At 43.9% G+C, this 12,616-nt stretch overlaps 2 protein-coding genes across 3 annotated transcripts in view; one reads left to right on the top strand and one right to left on the bottom strand.

Annotated features, from left to right (window-relative positions):
- The window catches only part of LOC311111392 (uncharacterized protein), a gene marked incomplete at both ends in the record, with an annotated part of 153,995 nt that overhangs the window by 71,300 nt on the left and 70,079 nt on the right, over positions 1 to 12,616 (bottom strand).
- Positions 1 to 12,616, top strand: part of LOC311111647 (gamma-tubulin complex component 4) — an 18,760-nt gene continuing 6,144 nt past the window's right edge. Inside the window, exons 1-15 of one of the 2 annotated variants that reach the window (XM_084154428.1) lie at positions 1 to 185; positions 566 to 694; positions 2,181 to 2,303; positions 2,394 to 2,447; positions 2,963 to 3,019; positions 3,782 to 3,846; positions 4,223 to 4,424; positions 5,014 to 5,179; positions 5,643 to 5,767; positions 5,960 to 6,010; positions 6,235 to 6,340; positions 6,727 to 6,834; positions 8,483 to 8,627; positions 11,473 to 11,650; positions 12,236 to 12,370. In XM_084154428.1, the coding sequence (XP_084010554.1) occupies positions 108 to 185; positions 566 to 694; positions 2,181 to 2,303; positions 2,394 to 2,447; positions 2,963 to 3,019; positions 3,782 to 3,846; positions 4,223 to 4,424; positions 5,014 to 5,179; positions 5,643 to 5,767; positions 5,960 to 6,010; positions 6,235 to 6,340; positions 6,727 to 6,834; positions 8,483 to 8,627; positions 11,473 to 11,650; positions 12,236 to 12,370 (1,722 nt within the window). In that variant the 5' untranslated portion in view covers positions 1 to 107. Of the gene's footprint in view, positions 186 to 565; positions 695 to 2,180; positions 2,304 to 2,393; positions 2,448 to 2,962; positions 3,020 to 3,766; positions 3,847 to 4,222; positions 4,425 to 5,013; positions 5,180 to 5,642; positions 5,768 to 5,959; positions 6,011 to 6,234; positions 6,341 to 6,726; positions 6,835 to 8,482; positions 8,628 to 11,472; positions 11,651 to 12,235; positions 12,371 to 12,616 lie in introns of both variants that reach the window. The other variant, XM_084154427.1, reaches the window with a different exon arrangement.

Consider the following 12,616-nt stretch of genomic DNA (forward strand, 5'->3'; position numbering starts at 1 on the left):
ATCGAGTTGCGGCGGCGGAAGAATCGGCGGTGTTGTGATTGAATGACAGGTTCAACACTGCAATTTATGTCAACTTTGATCTGATTGCCGATATTAAGTGAATTAAAATGATTCATGAGCTCTTGTTGGCTTTAAGTGGATACCCTGGGACTATATTCACATGGAACAAACGGACAGGTTTACAGGTATATCGGGGTACCTAACTACAGAGCTAGCTCTACAAAGTAAAAACACTGCTGCAAGAAGCTGGCTAGCTGTGTTAAAAAAAAAATTCTCAAGTAACGTTAGATAGCTAGTGCAACTAGCTACTAACCTTATGAATTGCTTTGTTTTCTGCTTTTATTGGCACCCATCACTAGTTTCTTTCTGTTGTTGCATGTACACTTCACTATAGATTTGTTTAGTGGCTGGTGATAAGTGTGACATACAAAAGCATCCTACTGAACCTTTTAGCCGAGTTTATCTCAACTCCACGATGTACATATAGCTAACTAAACCATAGCTCATGAATGTAATGTTAAGGAGTTATGAATAAGGGTTCATTGAACCTCTGCTTCTCCTGTAGGTCTCCCAGGACCTGCCCTTTCTCCATCCCAGTGAAACCAGTGTCCTAAACCGCCTCTGCAAACTGGGATCCGATTACATTCGCTTCACAGAGTTCATAGAGCAACACACAGGCCATGTCCACCAGCAGGTGAGATAAATACCCAGATGATGGAGTGTCAAAAGCATGGGCGAATCTGCGAAGTATTTTCCTCTTCTCACATCCTTCTCAAAACATCAGGGGGAAGCGAGGAGAGCATTGAAAGATATCTGGGGTTCCTTCTCCTCTAATGCTCTCCCTGCTTATCTCTGACATTTTGAGGACTTGAGGAAAGACTTTTGAAATTCACCCTATGGCTCTAGGGGGCGGTTTCCCGGACACAGATTAGGAGCCCAGTCCTGAGGGGTAGACTACGAATGAAGCTAGATCTGCTCAAGCTTTTATAAAGCTAGCCAGCTTCAGTTCGCTTCACATTCCAGCTCAGGCTTCATCCGTACTACGACGGTGGATGTTGCTTGTCCGTCTACCGCTAACTATAGCAGGCTTGCACTGTAACTACGCGTGTATGTCACATGTTGCTGGTCGAACGCCAAACTCTTCATTGAGACAATGCTGAAACCATCAATCCATGGGAGAGTCAGTGCCACATTTTAATTTTTGCCTAAATTAACATGAAAGATAAGTTATCTTGCAAATTCAGCAGGCTATGATGTGAAATAGGCTAAAAGTGACATCTTTATTTTATTACGTATTGTTAATGCCTTCTTTGAAGCACCTTTTTTCCCCACTCCTATCAATAATATAATTGTATAGTCATACAAAGGTTTTACTGTACATTAACTTTCAAATGCATCTTGTCATTGATAAATGTGTAATGTGATGGGTATTTTAATATTATTTTTTATTTTTTTACACAAGAAACGTTTGATTAATTAAATATTTAATAGCTCGTTTTCTTCAAATGAAGGGGATGGTGATGCAATCTTTGCGAGAGTGAGGGACTCTGAGTCTGATTACGTTGGTCCTCAACTCATGGGTCATGCTGCGTTCAAAACAACTGGGAACTGGGAAATTTCCGACTTCAGTGCGTTCAAAACAACTGGGAACTTGGAAAAAAATTTGCTCAGACTGGGGAAAATCTATTTGAATGGTCACCCAATTCGGAATTCCAACTCGGGCCTCTTTCTAAAACTCGGACATTCCGATCTGAAGATCACTAATGTCATGATTTGACAGTTGTTTTGAATGCGTCATCAGACACTTAATTCGGGATAACTAGAGTTAGCCCTGAGTTAGCCTACCCCGGAGCAGGTTAGTTCTGAACGATTTGTTGCCATAGAAATGTACCTGGCTAAAAGGTGAGGCACTTTCATATGACCGGTTATCCCGAGTTACTTTGGTAACAAACCTGTTTCGTAGTATACCTCTCTGGACTAAAAAGCCAACTCAATTAAGAATCTCCATTGAAAATGCTTTTTAGTCCAGGATTACACTTCATCTGGATCCGGGAAACCTCCCCCTAGATGGGTTTATATTTTTGAATTTTTTTAGATTGAGATGTACTAGTATTACCTCAAATACTTATCAGATATAGCTAAATACTATAGTCTTAACAAGCCCTTATTGTACTTTGCAGGAGCACCACTCCATTCAGCCAAACCAGGCTGGACTTAATGGGGTTTACCTGCGGGCTTTCTGCACAGGACTGGACTCAATGCTACAGCCTTATAGACAGGCTCTCCTGGACCTCGAACAAGAGGTAGCGAAGATAATTTACAAAATGCATTGTAGCACTAATTAATACAATGCAAAGTGATAATCAATCCCACCACTTTCCTCTTCATTGCAGTTTCTTGGCGACCCGCATCTCTCCATATCTCATGTGAATTATATGCTGGATCAGGTAATGGCGGTTACTGTTTTTTATAGTTTTTCTGATTTAGATTTCCTTGTTATACATTTGAAGTAGAATTCCCTCGGACATCATTGCACGCGAGATACAACAACAGAATATGTAATGCACTTTTCTTTTTACCACACTGCTCGACGCACCTCACCTCCATTTCGTCCACAAAACAAAAACAATAAAAAGGTGCTGGGGGGCTGTCACCCCTCCACCCCTCCCCTGATTGGAGTAAACTAACGGATCAAAAGACTTCTACTTTCGCTCCCATGTTCTGTACATGTAGTTAACTAATTATACATATATTCCTAATTTCCTCTTTCTTCAAGTGCTGGATTTTCATCCACATCGGCCAATCCAGACAGTGGCGCTGTATCCCATAATGCGGATTCCATCATTAAATGTGAACTTTCACACCTACAGTCAGAAGAACCACTGTATCTTTCAATATGTCATGAATATTAATGTAACAATATATCCTAGTAATTTAATGTAATCATGTTGTTCTTCTCCAGTTTCAGTTGCTGTTTCCCTCTGTTATGGTGGTGGTGGAGACAATAAAGTCCCAGAAGGTAAGGGCATTACAATGGAGACAATACAGTCCCAGAAGGTAAGGGCATTACAATGGAGACAATACAGTCCCAGAAGGTAAGGGCATTACAATGGAGACAATACAGTCCCAGAAGGTAAGGGCATTACAATGGAGACAATACAGTCCCAGAAGGTAAGGGCATTACAATGGAGACAATACAGTCCCAGAAGGAAGGGCATTACAATGGAGACAATACAGTCCCAGAAGGTAAGGGCATTACAATGGCGACAATACAGTCCCAGAAGGAAGGGCATTACAATGGAGACAATACAGTCCCAGAAGGAAGGGAATTACAATGGAGACAATACAGTCCCAGAAGGTAAGGGCATTACAATGGAGACAATACAGTCCCAGAAGGTAAGGGCATTACAATGGAGACAAAAGTATTCACTCGCCTTCTGATATGACTGAGAAATCACACAATTACCTTGGAGGAAATTATTTAAGACACTCATAAAGCACTTTTCATACACCCATAGCACCCTCCAAAAACTATTTATGTTCTCAAACTCGAGGGTCAACGCATTTCTGAAGTGCCTTGGTATTGTCACAGAAAAATGTAAATCTATCTTTCTCCCACGTATTTAAAGTTCACCATGGTGGCTGCTGTAGCACAGGGGCATAAAGGTGTCACAGCGCTCAGAGCAGAGTGCATGATGGGTAGATACGGTTCAATCAATTAGTGTGGAATATGGAAATGAGGTCATATCCTGTCTGTCCTAATTAGATCCACGGTTGTCAGATCCTGGAGACGGTGTACAAGCACAGCTGTGGAGGCCTGCCCCCTGTACGCATGGCCCTGGAGAAGTAAGTTACGGCCACCACATTTGATTGAAAAAGTTAAGTTAGCCTCTTATAGAAGCTTTATGCATGTTTATGCTCTTACTTGGATATATGCTGCATGTGTGGTGTCATCCTGAAACTGATGCTGCAAAGTGAAATATGCATACCATATTTCCAGGAAAAACCTGAAGGGGGTTTTGAATTCTCTGTGATTTTACAATGGTAAGATCCCGGGGTGCTTTTTTTTCTAAATCGTTATTTCACCCCTGGATAAATTATTCCCATGACATATGTCATATCCTGCTACACATAAACACTTGAATCTTGAATGATACCTGGATGGTGTTTCTTAGAGCAACACAACATAAAGGATCTCTCTGCTGTCTGTCTGTCTACCCAGGATCCTGGCGGTGTGCCACGGGGTGATGTACAAGCAGCTGGCTGCGTGGATGCTGCACGGTCTGCTGCTGGACCAGAGTGAGGAGTTCTATGTGAAGCAGGGGCCCAGCGCTGGAGGGGCCGCCGCCAACCAGGAGGATGACGAGGAGGACCTGGGGATCGGAGGCCTCAGCGGTAAACAGCTGAAAGAACTACAGGACCTGGTGAGAGCCCTTATGCAAAGATTCAGTATCAGCTTTTATCTTCCCCTAACTGGCTGAGCTAAGATAAGAGACTAAACTGATCCTAGATCAGCGTCTATGGGCAGTTGCATCCATGTTTCCAGCTGAGAGAACTACAGGATCTGGTGAGATGGCGGGTAGAAGTTGCCCTTGGGCACAGCTTCAGGATCAGTTTATATCTCCCACCAAATCCTAATCTTAAACATCAGGGGTGGGGAGGCAAAGCTGACCTAAGATCAGTGTCAATGAGTAATTTCATCCTACTCCATACCTTGTCACTTTATCTGTCCACTTGGATTTGAAGTGCTTGCATTAGTGTAAAGCTTGCACCACTGCTGTTGGAGTAAAGATTGTAGGATGGATAAGATCTAAAAGTCATGTGTATGTACTTATAAGTCAGCTTCAGGAGGCTGATTTGGTCATGTTCACAAGGCAGGGAAAAACTAACTGAAACAGGGTGTGAGTACCCAGACTGGTCCAATAAGACATGCTCAATTTCGTTTTTTCTGTTTGAAAGTGTTTTCCGTTGCGTGCCCTAATGAACGATGCTGTTGTCTGTGTTCCGCTGTAGAGGCTGATAGAAGAAGAGAACATGCTGGCTCCGTCCCTGCAGCAGTTCTCTCTGCGGGCTGAGATGCTGCCCTCCTACATCCCCATCCGCGTGGCTGAGAAGATCCTCTTCGTGGGGGAGTCCGTCCAGATGTTTGAGAACCACAACCACAGCCCGTCCAGAGCTGGTGAGAACCTGGTCCACACATTTACCTTTTCTTATGTGCTTTTTCCTTTCACATTTACTGTAGCTGCGTTTTACATTGACTTGTTAGTCCTCTAGCTTTAGCAAGCTGATGTTTTTACCTATTGTGATTTAGCTGCAGTAGGGAAACAGTAGAGTGAGGAAGAAGTGATTGTTTTCTGGGTTTTCACCCTCAATCATTTGCTTACCTTACTAGAAGTTCTTTGACAACTTGTTAGCATTATTTCTGATTTTGGCATCTAATTGGTTTGCTTTGGTTGCTACGCTTCTCTAAAAACATCAACAACAAATAAACACCAAAACAGCTCGCCAAACACTACTTCAATCTAACATATTGCGACAATATCACTTCAGGAGATCCACATTGGACTTGTAATGAAAGATTTTGGAAGATCTTTGATGGATAATGTTTTCCTCCCTTTCCCTCTATCTGTGTTTGTGTCCAGGCTCTATACTGAAGCACCAGGAGGACATGTTTGCTACAGAGCTGCACCGTCTCAAACAGCAGCCCCTCTTCAGCCTAGTGGACTTTGAGAACCTCATAGACGGCATCCGCAGCACCGTGGCAGAGGTGGGCTTGGCACTTCAACATATCTAGGAAATGTCAGATATGTGTTTGTAATGACTGCTGCAACTTCCCACTATGAGCTGGACAAAAAGGTCCTGTTCTATTCAGGTGATGTTAGGGCTACATTCATCTCAATAACATCGGTATGGGATTCCAATAAACAATTGATTAACCAATGTATCCTTCTATTTGCAGCACCTGTGGACATTGATGGTGGAGGAATCCGATCTCCTGGGGCAACTTAAGGTTTGTATTTGGACTATCTAGCTGTGACAGTTTAAAGTTGATTTGAGATTGTTAGTGTGCATGTTTGAGCTCGACTACATTGCTGTCGGACTGAGCAGAATCACTGATCTACAAATCCCCTTGGATCTCAAATAACTTCTCATCATGTGATCAAGATGAGTGATTCTGTGCCTCGCCTTGTTCAAACTGACCCCGTCAAACACGCCGTTTCTCTTTACCTGTAGATCATAAAGGACTTTTACCTGTTGGGCCGTGGCGAGCTGTACCAGGTGTTCATTGACCACGCTCAGCACATGCTCAAGACCCCGCCCACGGCTGTCACTGAACATGGTACGTTCACAGATCCAGGATCAGTTTACTCGAACAGATATCTAAACTTGATTTATAGGAGGTAGAATGCACTAAGCGCTAAGGGCCAACTTCATTTTATGGAAAATTCACCCTTTATTCAATCACAAACCATGGTCCTGTTGGAATATGTCAAACTGCAGTTTAAACTGCATCCTAACTTCCTCCCTTCCTTGAAGTGATCACTGATCTAACACTGTGGCTAGATCAAAGTAGGGGTTCCAGTAAATATCTTTCACCAACCCGATCATTTCTGATTGTTGTTATTCCAAGGAAGTAAGCAGTGTAGAAGAGTATGAACAGGCCTCATGTCTATTGCAGTTATTCTTTGTATCTAACTATGGCTGTTTTCTCCACCCCTTCCACAGACGTAAATGTGGCCTTTCAGCAGGCTGCTCACAAGGTGTTGTTGGACGACGACAACCTCCTGCCTCTCCTGCACCTCACCATCGACTACCAGGGGAAGGAGAGCAAAGGTTTGTTCCTCAGAGGCTTTTCAATGGAGCCGAAACCCTCCACTAGGAGTGGAGGAGGTCTAACTGTATGTTTAACCAGCGCTGCTTGGAGTTCTCTCTTCACTCCCTACCAGACTTGGGTTCAAATACTTTTATTTGAGTATTTGTTTTTGAAATACTTATTTTCTGTGTATTTTCTAATACATGCCAATACTTTCCAAGTGTATTTCCAAATACATTCCAATATTCAGCTAGTTGTATTTTAAAAGAAAATATTTACTTTGAAATGTAATTGAAATACCCTAAATAGTATTTGAACACAGGTCTGCTCCCTACTACCTCTTCCCCCATGGCCCTAACTTACCCTTCCAATATGGCAGAAAGTCCACCATGACACTGCTTATACCTTTTTATACCATTCAGATCTGTAAATATGGAAAGGTCAGGGCCAAGGGGAAGGGGTAAGGAACATATTGGGACTGGCAGCTGTGTTCTCCAGTATATTGTTTTGTAACCAGTTGCTGCCATCTTGTGGCTAACTGTAAGACAGTCTAAAATGGACGCCCGTCTTCATCTTCTCTCTGTCATCTGCTTCTGCTATAACCTGGGAACACGAGATAGAAGGCAATCTGGTGGATCTGTACTGGGAAGTCACCTGTTTCACCTGTTATCTTTTTTAAAAAGCAGATGAAGGAAAGCAGATGAGAAAAGAAGGCTACTGAACTTCGCACCCTAATCCACATAATAGTGCACTACTTTTCACAAAGTTCTGGTCAAAAGTAGTGCACTTCATAGGGAATAGGGTGCTATTTGGGACGATCCATTCTTCTATGTCTTCTACCCAGTTTGTGCCATCTTGTGAACAATGCTATGGAGTGGATCAGAGGATGTGAGCAGAGTGGAGAGAGGAGTGGAGCGTGTGTAATGATTTTAAAAATGTAGGAGCGTCGGCCTTCTCTCCTGTAATGCTCAGCCACAACCTCTGGCCATGCTCTGCCCACCATTTTTCATTTCCTTCATCACTGTTCTTTTAATTAGGCCTATTATGTTGTATTTATTTAGCCTAACCCCACCACTAATGCCCAGAGATGTTGATATGAGTCCACCAAGAAATATGTCACAGCTTGTGTAATTGATGACAAGACAACCAATGAACACATGCAGCAGCACCAGAGAAGTTTTGGTTTCTATACAAGCTATTGTTAAAAAAAAGAGGAGTTTAAGTTTGTAACAGTGCTAAAGTTGTCTGTCAACTGTCAAATGTGAGAGCAACAGAACCAGTTACAACTGAAGTATCTGATCATCAATAGATTAGCGAAAAAGCTATTAGTTTTTTTAACACAGTGGCCACATCACCTAGACATGTCCTTGTTTAGTAGCCTATGTTGAAACTTCTTACGATGGTCTACTTCAAAAACAAAGGGTACATAGTCACAAAAGTAGATGGGGTGTTTGTTAAATTATCTTTTTAAACAAAAAATGAATGGATCGAATTTGGAGAGGCAGTTTTTTTTCTGTGAGCCCTGAGCTATTTTATTTTTTAGCAGACAGGAAAGGATGTTGAGCGCCAGGGTGGTGCACAAAGACTGTTCCATGAGTGGGATTTCAAACCGCTCAAATACTCTTGTGTGGAGCCATCCTGTGGCTAACGGTATGATTGTGTTCTCAGATGCCACAGGGACCAGGGAAGGGGCCACTCCCCCACAGGAGTCCTCCCCCAGGGAGGTGCCCCCTACGGGCTGGGCTGCTCTGGGCTTGGCCTACAAGGTCCAGTGGCCCCTGCACATCCTCTTCACCCCTGCCGTTCTGGAGAAGTGAGTATTCTACAGCAGGCAACGGCTGCCTCCCAAATGGCACCTTATTCCCTATATAGTGCACTACTTTTGACCAGTAGTTTAGCCTCGCACTTCAATGCTCTTAGTAGTTGTGGAAATCGACACGATATTGCTTTTTACTTTGTGCATCGCTGACTCAACCTTTAACATAAAGTGATATCCATTAGCAAATGTTTGTGCAAACAGACATAGGAATATTAGGTACACCACCCCGTTCACGAAAATGGATCGCTCCTACAGACAGTGTGTCACGTGGCCGTGGCTTGCTGTATAAAGCAGGCAGACAGGCATCGAGGCATTCAGTTACTGTTCGATTGAACATTAGAATGGGAAAAGCGAGTGACCTAAGTGACTTTGAGTGTGGTATGATTGTCGGTGCCAGGCGCGCCAGATCCAGTATCTCAGAAACGGCCGGCCTCCTGGGCTTTTCACGCACGACAGTGTCTAGGGTTTACCGAGAATGGTGCGACAAAAAAACATCTTGATGAGAGAGATCGAAGGAGAATGGCAAGAATTGTGCAAGCTAACAGGCGAGCCACAAACAGACAAATAATGGCGCAGTACAACAGTGGTGTGCAGAACGGCATCTCGGAACGCAGAACTCACCAATCTTTGTCACGGATGGGCTATTGCAGCAGACGACCACACCGGGTTCCACTCCTATCAGCTAAAAACAAGAAGTGGCTGCAGTGAGCACGCAATCACCAGCACTGGACAATTGAGTAGTGGAAAAACATTGCCTGGTCCGACGAATCCCAGTTCCTGTTGCGTCTTGCTGATGGCAGATTTAGGATTTGACGTAAGTAGCATGAGTCCATGGACATATCCTGCCTGGTGTCAACGGTACAGGCTGGTGGCAGTGGTGTACCGGCGTCCAATCTGCAGCAACTGGTGATGCCATCGCGTCAGCATGGACCAACATCCCTGTGGAACATTATCGGCTTGTAGAATCCATGCCCCGAAGAATTCAGGCTCATCACTCATCTTGAAAAAAACGTATACTAAAAACGTGGAAATCAATAATTCTGCCATCGTTAACACAATGGAAAAATCTAATGATTTATTATTGAGATATTGAAAGTGCGTGGGCAACGGAGAGAAACAAAATGGTGGCGTTTCAGGCAATGTGGCAAACAATAATGCAGGTACTAGGGATGGAGGTGTGAGCATGCAGGTCTGGACAGAGGAGATGTAGTCGTTGTTTGTGTGCGTCTGTAAGTTGTTGTTCGTAGGTGTAGGTTTGTGTTTGGTTATTAACAAAAACATGAATTCAGGCTGTTCTGGAGACAAAGGTGGGTCTGACCCGGTACTAGATGGGTGTACATAATAAACTGTCCACTGAGTGTATATAACCATTGTTTGTACCTTCATGTTTTTGTATTGCATTCCTCACAAGTTCTCTGTTCATATAACTTATTTTTATTTTCCTTATGATCAGTTTGTGTCCGATTCAGTTTAGACTTAGTGTCAGTTTCAGGAAGACTAGCTATCGTCATGGCATCAGCTAATGGGGGTTCTAATAAAGATTTAAATTGATATGAGTGATTTTTGTTTCAAAACATTTTTCTACATGTGCCCTAATGAACACGACCGTGTCCTGTCCCCCAGGTATAATGTAATATCCACGACCGTGTCCTGTCCCCCAGGTATAATGTAATATCCACGACTGTATCCTGTCCCCCAGGTATAATGTAATATCCACGACCATATCCTGTCCCCCAGGTATAATGTAATATCCACAACCGTGTCCTGTCCCCCAGGTATAATGTAATATCCACGACTGTATCCTGTCCCCCAGGTATAATGTAATATCCACGACCGTGTCCTGTCCCCCAGGTATAATGTAATATCCACAACCGTGTCCTGTCTCCCAGGTATAATGTAATATCCACGACCGTGTCCTGTCCCCCAGGTATAATGTAATATCCACGACCGTATCCTGTCCCCCAGGTATAATGTAATATCCACGACCGTGTCCTGTCCCCCAGGTATAATGTAATATCCACGACCGTGTCCTGTCCCCCAGGTATAATGTAATATCCACGACCGTGTCCTGTCCCCCAGGTATAATGTAATATCCACGACCGTATCCTGTCCCCCAGGTATAATGTAATATCCACGACCGTGTCCTGTCCCCCAGGTATAATGTAATATCTACGACCGTGTCCTGTCCCCCAGGTATAATGTAATATCCACGACCGTGTCCTGTCCCCCAGGTATAATGTAATATCCACGACCGTATCCTGTCCCCCAGGTATAATGTAATATCCACGACCGTGTCCTGTCCCCCAGGTATAATGTAATATCTACGACCGTGTCCTGTCCCCCAGGTATAATGTAATATCTACGACCGTGTCCTGTCCCCCAGGTATAATGTAATATCCACGACCGTATCCTGTCCCCCAGGTATAATGTAATATCCACGACCGTGTCCTGTCCCCCAGGTATAATGTAATATCCACGACCGTGTCCTGTCCCCCAGGTATAATGTAATATCTACGACCGTGTCCTGTCCCCCAGGTATAATGTAATATCCACGACCGTGTCCTGTTCCCCAGGTATAATGTAATATCCACGACCGTATCCTGTCCCCCAGGTATAATGTAATATCCACGACCGTGTCCTGTCCCCCAGGTATAATGTAATATCCACGACCGTGTCCTGTCCCCCAGGTATAATGTAATATCCACGACCGTGTCCTGTCCCCCAGGTATAATGTAATATCCACGACCGTGTCCTGTCCCCCAGGTATAATGTAATATCCACGACCGTGTCCTGTCCCCCAGGTATAATGTAATATCCACGACCGTATCCTGTCCCCCAGGTATAATGTAATATTCCGCTACCTGCTGAGTGTGCGGCGGGTGCAATCTGAGCTGCAGCACTGCTGGGCTCTACAGATGCAGAGGAAACACCTCAAATCCAACCAGACAGACGCTGTCAAGTGGAGGCTACGCAACCACATGGCTTTCCTGGTGGACAACCTGCAGTACTACCTACAGGTGATTCTATGTAGAAATTACATTTTTACATTTTCGTCATTTAGCAGACACTCTAACAGTAGTGAGTGCATACATTTTCATACTTTTTTGTACTGGTCCCCCTTGGGAATTGAACACACAACCATGGCTTTGCAAGTGCCATGCTCTATCAACTGAGCCACACAGAACCACAACCACGTGTGATTTGTGAGTGATCTGTACATCCAAAGACTAAGTACTGTACAGTGCATCTGGTCTGTTTTTAAGAATAGAGAGCAGTAGTAAAGACATGAACAGGTATAAAACTATACAGCCTTATTCGGCTTTGGGAGGGAATTTGAGAAGCTGAATGTACCACACTCAGTTTTACCATGGGCATATTAATGCAAACAAGCATACCTTTCTTTGTTCTAGAACTACCAAGCACATTTTTTTTTGCTGCTCAGTTCCTCTTTTTGTTACTGGTCCCATACCTGTATAGCCTGCTCTAAGGTGGTCATAGGTGTTGGCAAGACAACAAATCTATTTCTAGGACCAGGCTATGAATGATCTTGTTGTTGGTGTAATATATCAAACATGGCTGTGCTTCTCCTCTCCCTCCCTCAGGTGGACGTGCTGGAGTCTCAGTTCTCTCAGCTGCTGCAGCAGATCAACTCCACCAGAGACTTTGAGAGCATCCGGCTGGCCCACGACCACTTCCTTAGCAACCTGCTAGCACAGTCCTTCATCCTGCTCAAGCCGGTTAGCATCTCAATTTATTAGCATTTGACGTGAATACAATGTAGCAGTAACTTTTAAGGCCACTTGCAGGTATTCTTTATTGCAGTCACGTTATGCAGATGATCAGATTGCCGTATCACTTTGATATGGTTCCTGAGAAGGTAAACCCTTCCCTGACCCAATAGCGCAACGCGACTGCAATGAAGACAACCTTGAACATGGTCTTGCGCTTGTGTGCTAATCATGCGTTGATGTCAGTTGGAGATT

The sequence above is a fragment of the Coregonus lavaretus genome (genome assembly GCF_964263955.1).
Source record: "Coregonus lavaretus genome assembly, chromosome: 37".
Taxonomy (NCBI): domain Eukaryota; kingdom Metazoa; phylum Chordata; class Actinopteri; order Salmoniformes; family Salmonidae; genus Coregonus; species Coregonus lavaretus.